At 54.1% G+C, this 22,537-nt stretch overlaps 1 protein-coding gene across 3 annotated transcripts in view; it reads left to right on the top strand.

The window, feature by feature from the left end:
- The first annotated feature begins 333 nt into the window (after positions 1-333).
- Positions 334-22,537, top strand: part of RBM19 (RNA binding motif protein 19) — a 133,093-nt gene continuing 110,889 nt past the window's right edge. For all 3 annotated transcript variants that reach the window (XM_058281408.2, XM_058281407.2, XM_058281409.2), the window contains exons 1-15: positions 334-543; positions 3,741-3,923; positions 5,480-5,599; positions 5,795-5,833; positions 6,125-6,320; positions 6,420-6,691; positions 8,151-8,231; positions 11,988-12,066; positions 13,401-13,472; positions 14,843-15,046; positions 16,062-16,192; positions 16,922-17,040; positions 17,428-17,524; positions 19,111-19,221; positions 21,193-21,393. In XM_058281408.2, coding sequence (XP_058137391.1) covers positions 508-543; positions 3,741-3,923; positions 5,480-5,599; positions 5,795-5,833; positions 6,125-6,320; positions 6,420-6,691; positions 8,151-8,231; positions 11,988-12,066; positions 13,401-13,472; positions 14,843-15,046; positions 16,062-16,192; positions 16,922-17,040; positions 17,428-17,524; positions 19,111-19,221; positions 21,193-21,393 — 1,941 coding nt within the window. In that variant the 5' untranslated portion in view covers positions 334-507. The remainder of the gene's footprint in view (positions 544-3,740; positions 3,924-5,479; positions 5,600-5,794; positions 5,834-6,124; positions 6,321-6,419; positions 6,692-8,150; positions 8,232-11,987; positions 12,067-13,400; positions 13,473-14,842; positions 15,047-16,061; positions 16,193-16,921; positions 17,041-17,427; positions 17,525-19,110; positions 19,222-21,192; positions 21,394-22,537) is intronic.

Here is a 22,537-nt window from a genome sequence, read left to right as displayed (position 1 = left end):
AATAATTACAGGAGATGCTCATTAACTGCTACACTATTAATTCATGGTAACTGGCATCCTCTGGCCTTCAGTTTCCCCATCACTAGAAGGGAAGCAAGAATCCCTAATCCTGCTCCCATTCTCAGGACTGTTTCAGGACCCAAAGTAGGGAAGGGACGAGAACACGCAGCCCCGGAACATGCTTTGTTAGCCACGCGCAAAGCCCGGGGAAGGTAAGCAACCAGCGCTCCCTGCCGTCTCCGCCGCTGCATTGGTCTCTCTGTGCTCCGCCAAACAGCCTGCGCTTGCGCAGAATGCAAGCGCTCAGGCCCACCCTTTGGGGCGTGACTTCCTTTGGGCGCGCGGGTTTAGTCCCGTTTACTTCCGGATGGGGCGGGCCTAAGTCTAAACCACGTGGTTTCGTTCCGGGTCGCCCAAAATGGCGGCGCCCAGAGCCGAGGTGTGCGTTTTGTTAGTTTAAGCGGCTGTCCAGTTGTGCCGGAATCAGAACAGTGGGGACCATTCACCATGTCGCGACTGATCGTGAAGAACCTACCAAATGGGGTGAGTACAGGGAGCTGGCGGAGGGACGGTTGAGAATTGGAGAGCTCTCGCTGTGTGGAGCAGGGACTGCGGACGGAATTCTCCACTCAAGGGGCAGGTCTTTGGTTTGTTTTGATTGGCCACTGGAAGAAAGGAGGCTAGGGCTTGAATTCCAGTTCCCACTCCTTTCTTTTGATGGACTCGGTAACTTTAGGTTTGGTAGGAATCTTTTAAGAAAACGGAATGGGATATGAAGGACTTTAAACCACTAAGGCTTGGGAGGCGGAGGTAGGTGGAAGGGACCCGGTCATACTCGTGTTTCCCTCGAGCCCATCACAGAATTTGACACATGTAGGCGTTCAAAAAGAACGTGCCCAATAAATAAGAAATGGATGTATAACTGCGGTATCCGATGTATGTTTTTTTTTTTTTTGAGGTACCAGGGTCGGGAATTGAACCCTGGACCTCCTCTGCGGGAAGCCGGTGCCCAACCACTGAGCCACATCGGCTCCCCTGAATTGGTTTTTTCTCTGTTTTAGGAGGCGCTGGGCACTGAACCTGGGACCTCCCATGTGGGAAGCAGGTGCTCAATAGCTTGAACCACATCCGCCCCCCCCTCTCTTCTTAAAAAGACTGAGAATGCAAAGCCATTTTAGTTTTATGGTTGTGGCTTTTTTCCCCCCTTTTGTTTTCATTTCTTTGGGGATGGGTATTACACTTGATTTTTAAAATTAAAATAGTATGGTCGTGTATGAAATGAGAAGCAAAGTCTTTTACTCCATCCTACCCTCCATCTCTCTCCAGAAGTAACCGTCTTCAGTGGTTTGATTTTAGACATTATGTCCAAATAATGTGCTCCTTCCTCATTTCTTGGCCTGTTTAACCAAATGACTATTTTCTGATTTTCCCTGCCCCCATGAAAAATGAGAAACGTAGATCATCTATTCGTCCCCTCCAGTCTGCTATATTGTTTTTAATTCTTTCATCATTTACTTTAATAATTTTATATAGTGTACTTTAAAAATAACTTATTGTCCATCCATCAGCTTTAGATAATCTCTTGATGTCTCACTTTATTAGATGAGGATTTGAACATCACAACCCTACCTTCCCTTCACAACTGTGCTTCTCAGTGTGACCAAATCTCTTACCTTTGCTTGCCTTGTCTGACAAATGAAAGGATTAATAGAAAAAACAATAACAGCAGCAGCTAACATTTTGAGAGCTTACTGTGTGTCAGACACTGTTCGTTGTACTTTAACTACTTTTATCATCACAATAACTCAATGAGGTAGGTTCCTTGTTATGCCCATTTTAAAGGTAAGGAAACCAGGGTACAGGGAAGTTAGGTAATTTACCTAGGGTCATACACGACTGATAATTCCCAGAGCAGGAGTTGAATTGAACATTCTGGTTCTAGAATTTGCCTTCTTGACCAGTACATTGAAGTGCCGTTCTTAGCATGATTGTGTTCATCTGACTTAATTCTTTTCCAACGTACAAATATTTAGCTATACTTGTTTGTTGTTGTTCAATTGAGCTTGCAGTCTGTGGGGAGGAGACAGACACCAAAACAGAGCTTGATGAAGCAAGGACTGAAGTTTGAACTGGGTGCTGTGGGAGCACAGAGAGGTTGATTACTTGACTTAATCAGGAATCTGGTGATGACTTCCTGAGGAACGAGATGATTGAACTGAGGATAGGGGATAGTTAGCCATTACCCATCTAGGAAGATTTTACCCAGAGGGGATGACAGATGTAAATCCTCAGAGGTGAGAAGTAGAGAAGGCACAAGGAGTTTGGTGTCACTGGAGTAAAGAGTCCAACACCAGGAGGAAGCAAGAGATGGTGCTGAAGAGGTGGCACAGGGCCAGCCCATGGAAATCTGGCGTTCCATACCAGATGCCTACCCTTGTCCTTTGGTAGTTAGTGAGTCACCAAAAGATTTTGAACAGAGGAATGTTGGGGTCACACTTGAGTGTGGTTTCTCCCAAATAATGGGGAGATGAATTCACTGCCTTTTATAGCTCTGAGCCATGTCACAAACCTGGATTCTATGGACCTTGAGCAGCTCAGTTAGCTTCTATGAACTCTGTTTCCTTTTCTATAAAATGTGGATGATAATTCCTAATTCCTAGAGCAATAATGAGCTTTTAATGAGATTACAATGATAAAGAGCCTGCCTCTGCAAATGTCTTTTTCCTTCCTGCTGTGCTCCCCAAACCTCCAGCTTCTTGTGTTTTTCAAGTTATTAGGGCTGGGGGTGGGGGCCCTAAGTGTCCCCTCACCTCCACTGTCACACACACAAATCTCCCAGGTCTGCTTAGAAAACGCACTGAATTGTGTGGGGGGCCTGGCTGGAGTGAGGATGGTGAAGAGCCAGGAGTCACTTAGGGTTCCTTGAGTGAATAATATTAGTGTACTAGTCACCTTTTTGCTGCTGTAACAAACTGCCACAAACTTATGGGCTAAATTTATTATTTTATAGTCCTGGAGGTCAGAAGTCCTAAAATCAAGGTATTGGCAGGGCTATGTTCCTTTTGGAGGCTTTAGGGGAGAATGTTTCCTTGCCTTTTTCAGCTTGTATTCCTAGGTTTGTGGCCACACCTTCCATCTCCCAAGCCTTTAAACCTCTCCTTCTGTTGTCACATCACCTTTTCTGACTCTGACCCTCCTGCCTCCCTCTTATAAGGATGCTTGGATAATCTCCCATCTCAAGATCCTTAATCACACGCAAAGTCCTTTTTGCCATGTAAGTTAACATATTCACAGGTTTTGGGAACTAGGATGTAGACATCTTTGAGGGGAGCATTATTCTGTCTATCATAATTAGCAAACATTTATATAGTTTCCCATGTTCATTTATTCACTCATTCTGATGAGCATTTATTAAATATTGACTTTGTACCAGGCACAATGCTGAACCCCTTTTAAATTGGTCTCCATATCCTCCTAACAGTCCCTCAGGGTAGGAAAACACCCTTACAGCTGTTCCAAGTCTTGATTTCCTCATCAATGAAATGGGTAAGGGACTAGCCCAAGGCCACACAATAGTAAATGTTAGAGCCTAAGCTTGAACCAGGCCTGACTCCAAAGCAGTCTGCCTAACACCTCATCTAAGGCTCCCTTGGGGAATTCCAAAACCTCAGGTTTCCAGCCCACTTTGTCTCCTTGTTCTGGTACTAACTCCTTCCTCATTGTCACCTCTTCTGTCCTAGATAAAGGAAGAACGATTTAGGCAGCTGTTTTCTGCCTTTGGCACACTGACAGACTGCAGCCTAAAGTTCACCAAGGATGGCAAGTTCCGAAAGTTTGGCTTTATCGGCTTCAAGTCCGAGGAAGAAGCCCAAACGGCCCTGAACCATTTCAACAAGAGCTTTATTGACACGTCTCGAATCACAGTGAGTCTGCAAGTCTTGCCTTTGTCTCCCTGTCGAAAGTGATGCCACCTGATCTTGATCTCCATGTTTGAGTTCAAAAGACTGTCGCCGTTCCGCTGCAGCTTCTTTGGTGTACATCAGTGGTTCACAGACGTTGTGCATTAAGACTCACCTGAGAGGTGGTTACAACAGTTTGCTGGGGCCGTGCCCAGAGACTCAGTATGTGGGAGTGGGGCCCAGGAATTTTCCATTCTAACGAGCTCACAGGTGATGCTGGTGATGTAAGAACCACTGGTCATCTGCTCACTCCCCATTCAGCCAGCATTGAGTGAGCAGAGCACACGGTACACCTGGCCCCTGTCCTCGTGGCGCTAGCACTCCTCCTAGCAGGGGCAGACTTGTAAACAGGCTGCAGTGGGGGAAGCCCTGGAGACTAGGCAAACAGGAGGCCCCTCTCTAGCCAGGGGAGGGGTCAGGAAAGCTTCCTGGGGGAGGAGGTCTCACCTGTGTCTCTGGAAGACTCTGGAAATGAGATGTAACGACTCTGAAAAATGTAATGCTTGGTTGGAAGACAAAGCAGATGATGGAGAAGTTACGTGTTGTGATCCCATTTATACACAGTCATGTCCCACAATCTTTGTGTGCGTGAATGTAGAGGGACCTGTGCAAGGATTTTCACACAGAAAAATTCCTCTCTTTAGGTGATAGGAATGAGGGTAATTTTTTTTTTTAACTTTCATTGTACTTGTCTTTATTGTTTGGATTTGCTATAATGAGCACATGTTGTTATTACAGAAACAACCAAATATTGTGAAAACCTACCCAAAAGGGGTGGAACAAGCCAGCAGCCCCTCTCCCTCTGGCAGTGGTTGGCTGACCAATGGCCCTACCCTGACTGGGGCTCGCGGTGGCTTGTGGCGTGAGCCCCAACCGGGGGCATCCCAGCAGGGCTGGTTCTTGCCAGGTCACCTCCAGGGAGCACTGACTCCAGGGAGTCCAGGCCTGGAGAGCGCGCACAGCTCAGGCTCGTGCTCAAGCCCGTCCCCTGTCTGCGCCCTCAGTGGGCGCCTTGTTTTTTTCCTTTCCTGGCGTTGTCCTCTGGGGCTGTTCGAATAGTAAAGGCAGCGGTCTCCTGGCTGAGCACATCGCCTGTGTCCTCTTGTGTCATCCTCACCACCCCCTTTGGAGTAGATGGATCCCCGAGCTCCAGGCCCTCTGTCACTACTACTGGGGCGGCCCTGGGCCCATTACGTGACTTCCCTCTCCTTCAGGTCCTGACCTGAGAAGTGGGGGCGCCACTGTTCCTCTCTGCCCCTGGGTGTGAGGCCCCGCGAATCGCTGCGGGTGAGGCCTGGAAGCCAGCGCCTGGCCCGCGTGGGCCTCAGGAAACGTGAAGGCTCATGGTCATGATGACTGAGGAGGGCAGAGCCAGACTGAGGGAGCTAACCCGAGTGCATCAGCTCACTCCGCCAGAAGGGCGACGTCTCCTTAAAACGCCCACGCTCCCAGCCACTGCCCTGCAGCCCCCGGGCTCGGCACGGAGCAGGTGTGATTGTCGCCCTCTCCTTCCCCTGCAGGTGGAGTTCTGCAAGTCATTTGGGGACCCGACAAAGCCCCGAGCCTGGAGCAGACATGCCCAGAAGCCAAGCCAGCCCGAGCCACCTTCAAAAGACGCTGTTTCCCCAGAAACTAAGAAAGTACGTGGAAGGTTGCTCTGGGCCAACCCCAGTCTCGGGGGTCGGTGGCAGGGGGGTGTCTGCCCAGGGAAGGAAGGGCGGTGAAGCAGGGATGATCTGAGAACCCTCTCGGATGGTTCTGGAAGGGGGGCAACACAGCTCTGCCTCCCCTTTGCCCTCATCGTGACCCTCACTGTCTCTCCCTTCTGTTTCCAGGACAAGAAGAAGAAAAAGGTAGCAGGTGAACTGGAGAAGGTGAGTCTGCCCTGCCAACCCAGGTGGGGCCGCCCCGGGTGGGCCGTGGCCGGCTGGAGGCGGGAGGCAGCACGGAGCCGCGCCCCTCGTCTGCCTGGCCAGCTCCACGGCTCCTTGTCTGGGGAAGCGTCCGCCCTGCCCTGCTCAGGCCCCACTGGCACTAGGGGTCCTCCGGGGACTGGGGGAAGTGAGCGTAGAGGGTGCTCTCCCCCTTCTTGGCGCCCTCCTCAGGGCCTTTGCCTCTTCTCCCTTCTTTCCACCGCCCTGCTGCCTCGGCGCCGGTGTCCCCAGCTGAGGGAAGACACCGAGTTCCAGGAGTTCCTGTCAGTCCACCAGAGGCGGACGCAGGTGGCCACCTGGGCGAACGACGCCCTGGCCGCCGAGCCCTTGAAGGGGAAGAGCAGGCCAGCCGACGACTACCTGAACTTCGACTCCGACTCAGGGCAGGAGAGCGAGGAGGAGGAGGGAGCCGGTGGGGCTCAGGAAGGTAAGGGCATCCGCGCCTGCCTGCACGCCGCCACGCTCGTGCTGGGAGACGGGGCCCGTGCGTCGCTGTCACTGACGCCCTGTCTCCCTGTGTTTCCAGCCGAGGAAGGCCTTGAACCCAAGGCGGCTGTGCAGAGGGAGCTGTCGGACATGGATTACCTGAAATCCAAGATGGTGAAGGCCGAGTCGTCATCATCCTCGGAGGAGGAGGAGGAGAGTGAAGATGAAGCAGTGCACTGCGACGCGGGGAGCGAGGACGAGGGAGAGGAGACCTCCACGCACCCAGCCCCGCAGGAAGTGGAGAGGAAGGGGGCTGGCCAAGTGCAAGAGGCCCCGGCTGGGAAGCAGAAGCCACGGGGGGCCAAAGTCGAGGTGGGTGTGTTGGGGTGTTTTCCTTGTAGCCTTTGTTGGGGAATATAATACAGAGGAAAGAACAGCTCTGCCGTCCGCAAGCCGAGCTTCAGACCTTGCCTCTGCCACTGGCTCACTAGGTGACCTTGGGCAAGTCCCGTCTCCTCTCTGAGTTTATTTCCTATGAAGATAGCGATGCTGCTGCCTTCTAGATGAGCTAGATGATGGATGGAGCGTTTTATCCTTTGTATTATATTTATTAACAGTGTGGACAGGCGTGAGCTAATCATCGCCAGGATTAAGCCTAGTTGTTGAGCATTTACTATGTGCTGGATCCTATACCTGCCATAGCCCTGAGTCTCAGAACTCTCCTGTGGGGCAGGTATTCTTGTCTCATTTTATCAGCGAGGAAACTGAGGCCCAGAGACGGGAAGCGACTTGCCCAAGGTCACAGCTGAGAAGTAGCAGAGCTGGGACTCAGACCCAGGCCTGGTTATCAGCAGGAGCCCCTTCTCCAGCCCTTTATTTTCAAAGCTCCAGGCTTCATCTCTTTTTCACTCTTGTTTTCCATCTTTCCCCTCCCTTTCCCCTCCCTCCTTTCATTTTCCATCTCTTCTAAATACTATACCCAGTTCTTTTCTCCTAAAAACATTTATTCCAGAGGAGTTGGAGCAGGGGTTCAGATCACAGCTCTGACACTTAGACGCTGTTTGACATTGAGTGAGATACCTCACCACTGTGAGCTCTAGTTCTCACCCATAAAATGATGCTCATCTTAGCTCCTGTTTCGTAAATGAAGCTTTGTGGCTAAGCATATTTTGTAATTCAGAAATTGTCAGGTTTCATAGAGACAGCCTGGTACAGTGGAGCACCCACAGTGGGCTCTGGGGCAGCACCCTGTAATCAGGCACATGCATAATTCCTTGGGGAAGGTGTGACCACTTGTGCCAGATAGGAAAATAGCATCATGTTAACTCACATCAGGCCGTGCTAGCAGATGAGTTCAGGTCAGGGCAGCTTTTGTGACCAAATGAGTTACTGAAAAGTGAATGGATTTCCAGAACTGCTTGGATGCCAGAGTGGCAGGAAAAGATCATGAACCTCTAATCCCTATAGGCCTGCTTGAAAGGTTCAATAGGACAGTGCCAGCAAAGTGTCTGGCTTGGTGCTTGTCACCAGGTAAGTCCTAAAGCAGTGGGAGAAAAAGGCACCATATGGCAGAGCCTCCTTCCCGTTCCCCTGGCCCTCCGTGGAGCCCGGGGCCCCCGTTAGCATGCCCACAGCTTGTCCTCTGGCTCCAGCCCTCCTCTCAGGTGCACAGGAAGACTGCGTCTCCCACTTTTGCCTCTGGCCAGCCTCCCCTCCTTGTGGGCATTGCCCGCTCACCCTGGCAGCACACACCTTGTCAGTGCCAGCCTCCTGCATCCTGTGCCAAGCTACTCACTGTGGCCATTTCTGTTTGCTCTTGGTGGTCACCCAGATGGAGAAACCAGCGAACCTGAAGGAACCCACCACTCCTCACACCGTGAAGCTGCGGGGAGCCCCATTCAACGTTACCGAGGTACGTACTCACTGAGGACAAGGACAAGGGGTTCACGGGTGTATTAGCCAAAGGGGTGCTGATGCAAAGTACTGGACTTCCGTTGGCTTTTAAAAAGGGTGTTTATTTGGGGTAGAAGCTTACGTCACAAGGCCTAAAGAGTTAACTCAAGGTTGGTTCCTCACCGAAGTCTGTTGGTGTGTGTTGAAACAAGATGGCAGGTGACATCTGCAAGAGGTAAGCCTTCCTCTTTCTTTTTAAGCTCCATGGGGCCAGCTTTCTCCGACCTCTGCTGTAGCTGGAGGGCTCGTTTCTTTCTGGGCTCAGCTGCCCTGGTCTCTTCACAAGGTCAGCTGCCAACTGTCAGGCGAATGGCTCATCTCTCTTCCCGGGGCCGCTGGATCAAAGCTGACAAGTTCTCTCCTCTTTGTCTATGAAGCCCTCTCTGTTCCTCTGAGTATCTCCTGTATGAGTGTCTTGTTTATATAGTCCACCAAGGGGGTGGGGACTCAAACAGTCACCCTGATTGATATAATCAAAGAAACCTTTGAATTTAAATCAGTCGAAGGGTATCATGCCCAGCGGAACAGCCCAGTTCACAAACATAATCAGTATCTCCTTTTGGAACTCATAAATAATATCAAACTGCCACAGCAGGCTTGGTGAGCCAGGTGGTCTTTATAGCATATTCTTCTTTTTTGTTTTTCAACCCTTAAAGAATATCATGATTTTAGTTTCATCAGAATTGAAGTGGGGAGAATGTTAGGGAATCTGAATTTATTGAAAACCTTCTCTGGAAAGAAATCTTACAAGGAAGAGTGGCCTGGAACACGCTGAGGGAGAAGGCCCTCTCTTCCCTGATATTGTACTAAATACAGCGGCCTGCCTCAGGCCAAAGGAGTTGGCAAGTTTGCGGAACAGAATAGGTTCTAGAAGTGGAGCCAGATGTGTATGGGAATTTGGTTTAGTGCCTTTAGGATAATGGGTAATTCATACCAATGCAGAGAAGAGAGATTGCTCTATAAAAGGGAATGGGACCACCTAATGTTTTTGAAGGAGGAAAAGGTGGACCACTGCCTTATTCCTAATAGCAAGATAAAGTTCAGGTGCATGAGATATTTAATCATAAATAAAACGGAACAATAGAAGTTCTAAGAGAAAGCATTGATGGATTTACTTATAGTCTTGGAATGGAGATTGCCTTTCTAAGCACTATGAAAACTTGGTAGTCAGGAAGAAAAAGATGGGTAAATTTGGCTTCATAAAAATTAAAATTTCAGTGTGGCAACAGATGGCATAAAGAAAGTAAAAACATAAACAAACACTTGTCACATATGGCAGATGAAAACCAATTTCTTAAACTTACAAAGAGCTCATCCAGATGGATAAGCAAAAGACACATGACCCAATGGAAAGTGGGTGAATGAGATGAGATCTTCCAGAAAAAAGAATTCAAAGGGCTAATAAAGATGCTTGAGTGCAACTAAGAAATACAAATCAAAACTGAGAGATTCCATTTTTCACATGCCAAAATGGCAAAAAAAAGTTTCAAGTTTGATGAATATTTTATTATTATTTTTTTAGTGTGTGGTTGTTTTTTTTGTTTTTCTTTGTATCCCGCCTCCCCCCCCCCCCCCCCCCGTCTGTTCTCTGTGTCTATTTGCTGCGTCGTCTTTGTCCACCTCTGTTGTTGTCAGCGGCACGGGAATCTCTCTCTTTTTGTTGTGTCATCTTGTGTCACCTCTCCGTGTGTGCAGCGCCATTCCTGGGCAGGCTGCACTTTCTTTCTCACCGGGCGGCTCTCCTTATGGGTGCACTCCTTGCGCGTGGGGCTCCCGTACACGGGGCATACCCCTGTGTGGCAGCACTCCCTGCGCGCATCAGCACTGCGCATGGGCCAGCTCCACACGGGTCAAGGCGACCCGGGGTTTAAATGCAGACCTCCCATGTGGTAGACGGACGCCCTAACCACTGGGCCAAGTCCGCTTCCCTGATGAATACTTTATACACTGTTGGTGGAAGTGTGTGGTGCACCCTTTTGAGGGCAACTTGGAAGTGTCAGTTAAAATGAAGAACATATACCTTTGGGCCTCCCTGTGGCCTCCCTAGGAATTTGCCCTATAGGTGAATACCAAGAATACCAAGGTGAACTATTGTGGTTCGTAAGGGAAGTAATTGTAGTAGTGATGTGGAGAGGGTGGCCCTGGTGGCTGCTGATGGTCGGGAGATAGAAGAAGAGATATGGTGTGGGGGAATTTTCGGGATCTGGAGTTGTCCTGCGTGGTGCTGCCAGGACGGATGCTGGACGTTGTGTGTCCTGCTGTGGCCCGCTGGCTGGACTGGGGGAGAGTGTGGACTACAATGTGGACCCCTGTCCATGTGGTACAGCGGTTCTCCAGAATGTATTTGCCGGGTGCAGTGGATGTGCCATGATAATGGAAGAGGTTGTTGATGTGGGAGGGGTGGGGGGTGGGGTCATTGGGAACCTCTCATATTTTTTAATGTAACATTTTTTGTGATCTATGTATCTTTTTTTTAAAAAGGCAAATAAAAATTTTTTCAAAAAAAAGAATACCAAGGTGATTCTACAAGGATGGCCACTGATGCATTCTTTTATTATCATAACTCCAATTTAATATATTTGCCAATTTATTTTTAAAGGCAGGAAACTGAACACAACCTTTAAGTTCTATCACTTGGGAAGCAATTAACATAACTTCTCCGGGGGAAGGGGGATTTTGCCCCTAAGGGACACTGGCAGTGTTCAGAGACATTTTCTGGTTGTCAAAACAAGTGGGATTGTGGTAGAGTGTGCAGGATTTCCCAGTAGGCACCTACATTTTTTTTTGAAAGAATTTAACAATTTGACATTTGAAAAAAAAAAATCAAAGTGGTAGTGGGAAACAGCAGAACTTTGTTGGATTGCTTTCCATTTATTTTGCAATGTTTTATCTTAATCTTGTACCACCATGGCCTGGCCCTCAAAATCACATCCGCTGGGGCACTGAGTGGTACAAATATTTCTGTACGTTTAATTTTTTTAAAAAGTATGAACGGCTGTAGCTCATCATTGAGCACCTGCTTCCCATGTACAAAGTCCCTGGTTCAATCCCTTGGATCTCTTAAAACCAAACCAACAAACAAAAAACAGCTTTCATTGGGGAGTGGATGTAGCCCAGTGGTTGAGCACCTGCTTCCCACGTATGAGGCCCTGGGTTCACGCCCTGGTACCTCCTAAAAAAAAAGTTAGCAAGAGCGACTGGGGCATTTTTGTTTTCTCGTTTAGACTTTTCAGTATGCACTGAAATTTCATACTTCTTGTGTGTGTTCATTTTTTGAAAATGTTTTGCAATCGCCTCGCGTGTCCAACAACAGGGATATGATGGAGGCAATCAGGGCCCATAAACGATAGCAGTTGAAGTTGATGTAAGTGAAATAACATGGACAGATCTTCATGCTTTGATGAGGAGTGATAAAAGCTGATTTAATCCCAAGTACCTAAAAAGATCACAAACAATGCCTTAGCAAGCTGATGATGACTTTGCTGTTTTATATTCATAATTACAATATTGATTTTATTTCCCAATTTTCCTTCAGAGTTTTTCCAAGTTGCTTTTATTTTACAATGAAGAAAAGCCACTGTTTAAGGGAAAGAGAGAAACCGTAAGGGACAAAGCACTCAAGTCCTTTCTGAATCCATGGATTTGTCCCATATCTCCTTATCGGGGTGCACGTCTTCTTCATTGGACCTAACGGGCAAAACTTTCTTCCCTACAGAAAAACGTTATGGAATTCCTGGCACCTCTGAAACCAGTGGCCATTCGGATCGTGAGGAATGCTCATGGGAACAAAACTGGTGAGGGCGGGGACGCAGCCGGGCAGGGTGGAGAGGCAGGGGCCGAGACGAAAGTTAAATAAGGAAGAGATTTTCCAGGCAGCCGTTTCCTTTTCTGTCGGGGCCCTCAGCTCTGTGGCTGTGGCTTGACCTACTGGGACGGGCTTGCCGCGTGTCACCTGCCCCTGCGGATTTTCAACCAAGTTTCCCTTGTTCTCGCGCTCAGCCTACACTTCTTATCCCCGTGTGCTCACCTGACACTCACAGGTCCTGGGGTTTGCTGTACAGGGGCCCTCCGCAGCTCTGCCAGCAGGTAGCCCTCTGAATGAGAATGTGGGGTGTGGCCCCCCCATGCCGCCCCCTGCCCAGGTGCCCGCTCTGGGTAGCTCACATGCCCCCTCAGCTCTGGAGCCCCAGCTTCTGTCTACCCTGTGGCAGGGAACCTGCAGGAAGGAAGGACCCGCACCTGGGGAGGTGGGAGCCTGCCTGAGCCCACAGCTGGCCGGGGGGCAGGCTGCGGGGAATGCAGCAGTCAAGTCGATGCTTCCTGGAGAGCCAGGCTGAGACCTGTGGTCCAGGAGGCCGTGCAGGCTGTCCTCGGCCAAGGAGAGGCTGCTGAGGGCAGAGCGGTTGAGGTCTGCCTGGGCCGGCAGCCAGGGAAGAAAGTGTCCCTGCCTCAGCGAGGCTCTCGCCCACCTCTGTGGGTTCCCATTTCTCCTGTGGCTCTCTAGTTAGCATGAAAACCCGCTTCCCGGGCACCAGCTCCATCTCCTTGTCAGCCGACCAGGACACGGTCATGAGACCCGGTCGCCTGTGTGAGGTGTGGGGATTCAGAGCACAGACTCCGGAGCCCCTGCCCCAGCCACTTAGGAGCCCCGGGATGTCGCGTGAGGGGCTACCGCCTCAGCTTTTGGCCTCCAGGCAATCGGGACAGCCTGTCCCATCACGTGAGGAATCAGAGTGCTGATATGTGTACAGCGTCAAGAAACCAGCGCTGAGCTCTGCAGCGCTCTGCGGGCACCCCTGTTGGCGTTGGTGATTGTTAACCATGCCCCCCATCTCACAGGGCTTTTGGGGACCAGAAAGGGGAGCAGGAAGGGCACATGTGCGAGTGGTCAGCGCTGTGCAGCCCTGGGCAGGGCTGTGGGGAGCTGCTGGGCTGGAGGGCACAGACAGCTCGGGCTGCACTGCGTGGATGCTGGGCCGGGGGCCATGATATCTGTTTGTGTTAAATACTTTGGGGATTTGGCAGAAATAAGAGGCTTCCCCCACCCCTATTGGGCTTCCTGAACACCTGGCACATACGGTTCGCCTGAGGTTGCCCGCAGGTCTCACTTTCGACCTTGGCCCCTCAGGTTACGTCTTCGTGGACTTCAGCAGTGACGAGGAAGTGAAGAAAGCTCTGAAGTGCAACAGGGAGTACATGGGTGAGGGACCCGGGGCTGGGGCTTCCCTGGGGGGGCCGCGGGGCATGGTCCATCCGTGCATCACATCCACACGTGTTTACCCAGTGTCCGCTGGGGGCCAGGCCTCGGGGTGCTGGAGATGGAGTGGGGAGCAACCCAGACCCACCCAGCCCTCCCAGTGCTGGCATAGGGGAAACTGAGGTAGAGCTGGGGGAGGCAAGTGCAGTCAAGCAGAAAAGCAAAGACATGCGTTAACAGCTGAACAAACACGGTCCAGGGCCAGGAGAAAAGTCTAGTAGGCCAGGGCCGGGGAGAGGACCAGGATCCAAACAGAAGCATGTCTGCTGGGCCTTGCAGGAAGGTGGCCTTGTGCTTATGTGGGGCAGGGGGTTCCAGGAGAGGGCGTAGCAGGGGCAAGTTCCCTGAGGTTGGTGACGCCTGAGCAGTGTCTAGGGTCGCGATCCTTGACCCGCCCCTGGCGTTCAGCTCTGGCTCCTGACCCCTGGTGAAGGCCTGGGTCCTCTCAGGGAGGTGAGGGACCCTAAGGGCTCTTGGCGGCAAGCCAGGTGCCAGTATACATATATATTTATTTATTTCTCTCCCCTTCCCGCACCCCCGTTGTCTGCTCTCTGTGTCCATTCGCTGTGTATTCTCTTTGCGCTTGAATTCTTGTTAGCGGCACAGGAAATATGTGTGTCTTTTTGTTGCGTCATCTTATTGCGTCAGCTTTCCACGTGTATGGCCCCACTCCTGGGCAGGCTGCACTTCCTTCGTGCGGGGCAGCTCTTCTTACGGGGCATACTCCTTACGGGGCGCTCTCCTTGCATGTGGGACTCCACACAGGGGACACCCCTGCGTGGCACGGCACTCCTTGTGCGCATCAGCACTGTACATAGGCCAACTCGCCACAAGGCCAGGAGGCCTGGGTTTGAACCCTGGACCTCCCGTGTGGTAGGAGATGCCCTATCAGTTGAACCAAATCCACTTTTCCAGGCGCCAGTATTGATGGCACCTCCTCTGCACGTGGAGGAGATGGCGACAGTCGCAGTCTGGTCAGGTCCACAGGGCAAAGCATATAAGTAGTCAGCCAGCCGTGGGAGGAAGAGCAGTGACAAGGGCCAGCGGATGGTAGCCAGGCAGTGTCTGGAATCGAGAGGCTGGATCATGGCCGTGGGGGCTGGCACAGTCAGGTGTCCCCGTGGGCTGCAGCTCAAACTGCAGGACGAGTGACACTGGGGGGAAAGGAACCGGCTCGGTTGGCAGACGTGGTGGGCAGCTGCCTTGGCCGTGGCATCTCGGAAGGCAGCAGGGAGGAGGTGGGCGCGGTCAGCCAGGCGCCGCTGGCACGTTCCGGGCTCCCTCGCCGAGCCTCTGCTCTTGTGCTTGTGCAGGTGGGCGCTACATCGAGGTGTTCAGGGAGCAGAGCGTCCCTGCGGCCAGGGGGCCCCTGCCGAGCAGCGCCAGGCCGTGGCGGGGCCGGACGCTCGGGGAGAACGAAGAGGAGGAGGACCTGGCCGACTCGGGGCGGCTCTTCGTGCGGAATCTGCCCTACACCAGCACCGAGGAGGACCTGGAGAAGCTCTTCTCCAAATACGGTAGGGGCGCGGCCCCTGCGCTCGCCGCAAGCACCCACAGCATGGTGGGTGACGAGGCGGCTCCCGACTCAGATGTCCCAGTCCCAGCTGCCTCCTGTTCGCTCTTGCCCCAAATGGCTGCACCTCTCTTGCCTCTGTTTTCTTATCTGTAAAATGGGGCTCACTGCCCCCGAGGTGCTTTGAGGATTCGATGGCATGATGTCCATAAGGGGGAGCAGAGCACGCAACCGAAGGTGGCGTTGAGGCATGCTTTGCTCTCTGAACTTGCACTCTCACCTCTGAACCAAAGGGATTTGAATGTGTCTTCTTGAGGTGTCCCTTGTTCCCCAAACTCTTGCCACTCAGTGTTTGAAACCAGTAACTGATGGTATTAAACAGAGTCCCTGGATTTCCAAACACTTTGCTTTTTAAAGTCTTGCTCTCCAGACTGTCTTTGGAGGCATGCCGTGGGTGGTGGGTGATCGACAAGGTTGTTGGGTGCCTGGCGTGGGCCCTGCAGGGACAAGGAGGCTCTGAGCAGGGCTTTGCCATCAGGAAAACTGGGGTCCCCTCCAGCCTCTGTCCCCTGCTAACTTGCCCACCTTTAGAGGAGAGGAGCTTGTCTAGACTGGAACAATCCTTCTGGAAGACAGACCAAGTAGCGGATGTGGTCACCCCTGGCGTTGAGAGTAGAAACACTTTCAGACATGGGTTCCCTCCCTACGAGGGTGACGGTGTCACAGTCGACACTTGGACGGCACTAACCGTGCCAGGCCCTGCTGTGTGAGCTCAGCGAGCCCTCCCTGCTGCCCGCGGAGCTCGCGGCTCTCCGCGTGTCCGCGGCTCTTCGTGTGCCCTTTCACCTAGCCGAGACTGTGAAGGCTCACGAAGGCCACCCCTGACCTCTCAGGTCACCCAGGCAGCATCTGATGCTCTTACCGTTGGAGCCAGCGGCCGTACTGGTGCCCGGCACGTTGGTCCCCAGGGCTCAGGCCGGCCCCGGCCCGCAGCGCACTGACACTCCCTCCGTCCTCAGGTCCCCTGTCCGAGCTCCACTGCCCCATCGACAGCCTGACCAAGAAACCCAAAGGCTTTGCCTTCGTCACCTTCATGTTCCCCGAGCACGCGGTGAAGGCCTACGCAGAGGTGGACGGGCAGGTGTTCCAGGTGCGGCTCGCGGGGCGGGGGGCTGGCTGCTGGGCTCAGGTGATCGCAGAGGGTGCGCACGCATGAAAACGTAGCGACGGCGTGCCAAGCTGCCACCGTTCCCTCAACAGCCTGAGCGCAAGCCCTCTGAGGACAGGGTCTGCTCTGCCCGTTCTTTGATACACCTCTAGCCCATGGAGCATTGCTTGGCACCTGACGGGCACTTAGAAACTATTTGTGGACCTGTCCCCTTGGGAGACAGATCTGTCCCCTTGGGAGAGGAATAAGGAAGAAAGGAATTATCCCATGGTCCCTTTAAAGTGGCCACAGGAGGACATGAGAAAGGCCTCTTGGCTTTCCCGAGCCACCCAGCACGTGTGCTTGGCACCCAGCCATGAGCCCCAGGCTCCCTCATCTCCCTCTTCCCTCTTGTTCCCTCTTCTGTTCATGACGGGCCTGTGTCCTCGTGGTTGCCAGGTTGGCATGTTCTGGAGGCGCCCACATTCTCACCACCGTGTGCAGGGACCGGGCGCCGCACAGGTCCCCCAGGAGCCAGAGCCTCCTGTGTGCGGCATTGTCTAACAGCCGCCACGACCGGTCCCCGTGTCCTCTGTCACTTGGCCAGGCCCCATTCTGGGCGAAGGGTGGCCGCTGGCTCATTCCACCCGATGCCCTGTCCCCTGTCTGGCTACGACAGCCCTGGACGGCCCTGAGGGTGGGCTTTTGTTCACTCCGTCTCGTCCCCTCCAGGGCAGGATGCTCCACGTGCTGCCGTCCACCATCAAGAAGGAAGCCAGCGAAGACAAGGATGCCGCAGGGTCGTCCTACAAGAAGAAGAAGGAGAGCAGGGACAAGGCCAGCAGCTCCAGGTCCTCGAGCCCCTCGCCCCAGCCTTCCCACGCTGTCCAGCTTCTCTGTCTCCTGGTGGTTTACCTTGCCGAGCCATTCTGCATCTGCAAAATGGGGGAAATAATAGCGCTACGCCACACCTCTGAGCAGTCGTGTGAATAGGCTGAGTTAACACGGGCAAAGCGCTTGTGCCCTGGCACGGAGGGAGCACTCGAGAGCTGTGGAGATGTGCGCACATGTGCTGTCAGCGGGCCGGTGTACTTGGCTGTGACAGGCGACTTGGAGGGGGGAGGAGGCTTCTTGTGCTCAGCTGGGCCAGCCTCAGGCCCTGTCCGCGGAGGTCTTGCATCTGAAAGGCTGTTCCCTCTTCAGCCGGGCCCTGACCTCACTGTTCTGTCCCCCTTCAGCTCCCACAACTGGAACACACTGTTCATGGGGCCAAATGCCGTGGCCGATGCCGTCGCACAGAAGTACAATGCCACCAAGAGTCAAGTGTTTGACCACGTGAGTCCCATTGGTGCTGCAAGCTTAGGGGAGAAAGCCTAGCACGCGGGCTGCAGAGTAGGGGCTCGTGCCGGGGCCCTGAAGCCAAAGTCATGGGTATCCCCTTGGGCCTTTCCAGGGGGCCCTTGGCTTGGGGAGCGGGCACATCCCAGCCCTCCTCCAGCCCTGGCTGCTTGGGACTGCGGGTGAAGCTACACCGGTGAACGTACTTGATCGTGACCTGGCAGGGAGCCTTCCGTGAGCAGTCGGGTGTGCTGCATGCTGTGCCGGGGGCTTCTCACAAAGCAGAGCCTGGTCATCCTCAGGACAGCCCTGGACGGCGGGTGCTCTAGTGTCCCCCTTTACCAGGGCTAGAAACTGAGGCCCGGGGAGGCACACCTGGAGGGAGGTGGAGGGGGTGCCCCCAGGTGCCCTTGCTGGGAACCACGGCACATCCCTCTGAGAGGCGCCTGCCCTCTTGCTCCCTGAGCTCACACCCCCACCCGTTCCCCTCTCCCCCCCCCCCCCCCGAAGGCTAACCTGTTCCTCTGACTCACCCCCATCCATCTGGCTAGCCTTTCCAGAGCAGGTACTTCCTCTAGAGTGTACCCTCCGCCAGCTGCGTGGTGCTCTGTTAATCTTATGCTAAACCAAAAGTATGTTGTGTTTGCAGCCTGTCAGCAAGAGACACCATTGGTTTGGCCTGTGAGCTTTTTTTTTAGGAGGTACCGGGGATGGAACCCAGGACCTTGTATGTAGGAAGCAGGCACTCAGCCACTGAGCTACACCTGCTCCCCAATGAAAGTTGGTTTTTTTGTTTGTTTGTTTATAGCAGGTACCGGGGATCAAACCTGGGACCTTGTATGTGGGAAGCCGGTGCTCAACCACTTGAGCTACATGAGCTTTTGACCCGAGGTCATTGGCCCTTATCAGGCACTCGAGATCAGCGCTGTCCAGGAGAAACCGACCATTCGCCTCATAGGAATTGTAAATGTTCTGGTAGCCATATTTTCAAAATCTAACAAGAAGAAACAGGTGGAATTAATGCATTTCAATGAACCAAGTATATCTAAAATATTGTCCTTTTGATACTGGTCGATAGAAATTATTGAGGTATTCTACGTTCTCTGTCTTCCTACTAAGTGTATAAAATCTGGCGTGTATTTTGTACCTACTGTGCACCTTGATTCTGACTCACCACGATTCACGTGCTCAGTAGGCACTTGTGGCGAGTGGCCGCCATGCTGGGCCCCCCAGTGGCGGCTGGTTGGGAGGGAAGGTCGTTCAGCTGATGTTTATGCAGAAGGCGAGGGAACATGGGGTGAGGGCCGTCAAGGCCAGGGTCGGCAAGTGCAAGAGCTGGAGGTGGGAATGAACTTGTCCTGTGGGAGGAGCAGCGGCATGTCCTGAGTGGGGGAGCAAGGCGCGGAGGTGGGATGTGAAGCTGGAGCGGTGGCCTCGGGGAGCCAAAGCCATGGGGGCCTCGAGGCGGTGGGGGTGCACTGAGGCAGCCAGGCTGGCCCAAGCCTGCCTCTTGGGCCCTTGGATGGTGGAGGCCAGCTGTGTCTCCCAGCCGGCAGCCAGCGGGTCCCTTTCCTCTCCCACAGGAGACCAGGGGCAGCGTGGCCGTGCGTGTGGCCCTGGGGGAGACCCAGCTCGTCCAAGAAGTCCGGCGCTTCCTCCTCGACCACGGCGTCAGCCTGGACTCCTTCAGCCAGGTGGGTGCTCCCCGCCCGGCTGCGCACGCCCCTGGCTGCCCGAGCCACCAACCCCTGGAGGACTGGGGCTGGCGTTTCAGGCAGGGAGACGCTGAGGAGTTTGGGGACCTGGCCTGAATTAGTGGTAACTTTCAGAGGGTCGTATTGCTGGGGCAAGAGGCTCCTCTGACCCAGGATCCTGCTGCTCGGGGGCCGTGTGCAGGAGGCTGCCTCGTAGCCCACGGTGTCTCCACGCAGATGAGAGGGGGCCCCGACATCTGCTTTCCTCTTCGCTCGAGAATGTACTAAGAGCACGTGTTGTCTGTGGAGGGATTTACGGCTGTCTTGAACCAAGCAGGACAGGGTTCGGCACCTCCACGAGCTTGTTCTCTGCCGGGTAGTAATTCTTAGAATTATAGATGATTAAGTCTTGGTAGGTCTGGGAGTATTTACCTCGTGTCCTCTCCTTCGTTTTACAGACTGGGAAACTGAGGCCTAGGGAGGGAAAGTGGCTTCCCTGAGGTCACCCAAGTCCCTGGCCCAAAACAGGGGTCCGGCCCCCAGACCAGCTCATTCATCAGCTTTACCAGGCGTTAGAGGGATTGGTGGGCAGGTGGGTGGGTGGGCGGGGAGGTGGTTGGATGGATGGGTGGGTGGATGACAGCGGAGGAGTGGACGGACGGACGGGTGGAGTAAATCAGTATGCTAACAGTGAGCGTTCATTAGGACTTGGCAGAGCACCTTCAGTGTCTTTCACTTGCATGGTGCTCCCGGGAGAGCGGTGTTACTGGGGTCCTGCTCTTCAGAAGAGACCACAGTCACCAAGTGAAGTCACCTGTCCTGGGTCCCGGTCTGCCAGTGGTGGCAGTGGCTTTGAACCCGGGCCCCTGGCCTGAGCCAGTGGTCCTAACCCTCCCACTCTCTGACCTGAGTTGCACGTAAACCTGACCTGGTGCGCAGCCCTCCCCGCCTGCAGGCTGCTCCCACGCTGCTCACCTCACTCACCCCCCAGCGAGCCGGTGAGGCCTGCAGATGGGTGTTACCATCAGTCCATTTTGCAGATGAAAAAACTGAGGCCCAGAGAGGGAAAGCAGCTGACCCCAGGTTTCAGGTCGGATTGCTGGCTGAGCCGATACCCGAGCCTGGATATTTTCCTTGTGCCTGGAATTTTTCATTTTCATTTTATTGGCTCTTGTGCACCTCCAACATTCTTGTCTGATCAAATAATTGCTAGCGCTTAATAGAGCGCTTTTACTGGACGTGCTTTGTCATACTGAATCATTTGATTAAACCCATGACATAAGTCCTGTGTCCTTATGTTACAGGTGAGGGAGCCGAGGCATGGGAAAGCTGAGTTCGTTTCTCAGGGCCATGTTTCTAGCTTGGGTCCTCCCAAAAGCAGCCTCTGAGCGCAGGACTCAAGTGCAAGCAGTTCCCTGGGCAGTGCAGACAGCACCGCTGGGGACGGGCGGGAGGAGACCAGGGTGTGTCACAGCGCCTCCACGTGGGTGCTGGAGCTGCCCGGGCTTGAAAGCTGCAGAATCGCGCCTCAGAACCGTCCCAGCAAGAGCTGAGTGCTGCTCCCAGGGCGTGTGCGCGTGCGTGTGAATTCCACTGCACTCTCAGCCTCCCACTCATGTGACAGGTCTGCAGCTCCAGGAGAAAGTCCTTGGCAATGGCCCACAAATTCTGGTAGCCAGGGGATGGGCTCGGGGCACTGACAGGAGCTGCCATGGCCCGTCAGTGGAGGGGCTGGGATTTGACCAGGGATCCAGCTCCACAGCCCTCACCCCTCACCGCCCCACCGAGCTGCCTCTGCTCCATGGAGCGGATGCGAGAGAGAGCGGGTCCTCCTCGGGCCCCTGCCTGAGCGCCTTGGTGTCTGAGATGCCGAATGGGGCACCTCGCCTGAGGCAGCCCCAGATCGGTCCTGCTGCCAGGCTGGCGACCCCTCCTTTCGCTTGTCCCATATGCGTCACTTCCTCCCTGCAGCCTGCAGCAGAACGAAGCAAAACGGTGATTCTGGCGAAGAACCTCCCGGCAGGCACCCTGGCGGCCGAGCTGCAGGAGCTCTTCGGCCGTTTCGGGAGCCTGGGCCGCGTGCTGCTGCCCGAGGGGGGCGTCACCGCCATCGTGGAGTTCCAGGAGCCCCTGGAGGCTCGCCAGGCCTTCAGACACCTGGCCTATTCCAAGGTATGGCCACCCCTGGCGTGGGGTCTGCTGGTAAAAGGCCCGGGACCCAGGTCAGGGAGAGGACGATGTGAGCTGCCGTACCAGCAGGCCTAGGCCTGGCACGGGGGCGCGCTGCAGCAGCTGGCCTAGCCGCACACCTCACAGCGCCTGCAGCGTCATCCCTCCTGCACCATCTCCACCCTCCTGGAAGAGGCCTTGAACCTCGCCCATCTCTGCAGTCCTCAGCTTCCTTTGCCCTGGGCTGTGAATCGTGCTCCATGGGGCTTCTGATGAGTTTGAAAACCCCTTCTGTGGGCGGGGCTCTCTCCTATATCCAAAAACGCAGGTGGTGTATTAGTTTCCCGTAGCTGCCAAAACAAATGGTGCCGACAAGCGTGGTGGCATAAAACAACGAACTCCTTGTCGCACTGCCCTGGAGGCTAGTAGTCCACAGCCAAGGCGTGGGCACAGCTGCGCCCCCTCTGCAGGCTCGAGGGAAGACTCCTGCTGCCCTCCCGCCGTTTCCAGGGGCTCCAGGCAGTCCTTGCGGCAGCCTCGCTCCCTCTCGGCCTTTGTCTTCACGTGACCTCTCTGTGGGCGGGTGTCTCTTAAAACGATACCTGTCATTGGATTTGGGGCCCACCCAGGTCATCCAGTATGGCCTTGTCTCGAGATCCTTAAGGACAGCTGCAAAGTCCCTCTTCCTAGTCTGGGCACATGCTCAGGTTCCAGGCTGGGACATGGAGAGCCCTCTGGGGACACCGTTGAGCCTGCGACCGGCAGCTTCTGTTTATTGGGCACTTCCATGCTTGGCGGCCAGGTCCTTAGGGGCAGGGTTTGTAGGCAGGACATCCCTTCTCATCCTTTCCCACTCGGCCACACTGTAGCCCCTGGTACACCCGGTACCGTCTCAGGACGTGAGTGGCTCAGCGCCTGACCCAGCAGAGCAGTCACCAGAGTGGACCCCGGAGGGAGACGTGGGTGAGGAGCACGGGGATGCCGCCCCTTCTGCTGCCTTGGAAGGAGAAGCCCATCGCCTAGGGGCTCCCAGCAGAGCGGGAGCAGTGGAGCCACCGCCTGGGTGGGGCCAAGGCGTTTTCCGCTTCCCTTCCTGTTCTCCTCCCAGCACCAATAGCGCTCTTCTCTTGGCACCCGAGAGTGAGCC

The sequence above is a fragment of the Dasypus novemcinctus genome, chromosome 19, assembly GCF_030445035.2.
Source record: "Dasypus novemcinctus isolate mDasNov1 chromosome 19, mDasNov1.1.hap2, whole genome shotgun sequence".
Classification (NCBI taxonomy): Eukaryota; Metazoa; Chordata; class Mammalia; order Cingulata; family Dasypodidae; genus Dasypus; species Dasypus novemcinctus.
Note: the sequence above shows the minus strand (reverse complement) of the source record. Positions and strands in the feature narration are given on the sequence as shown.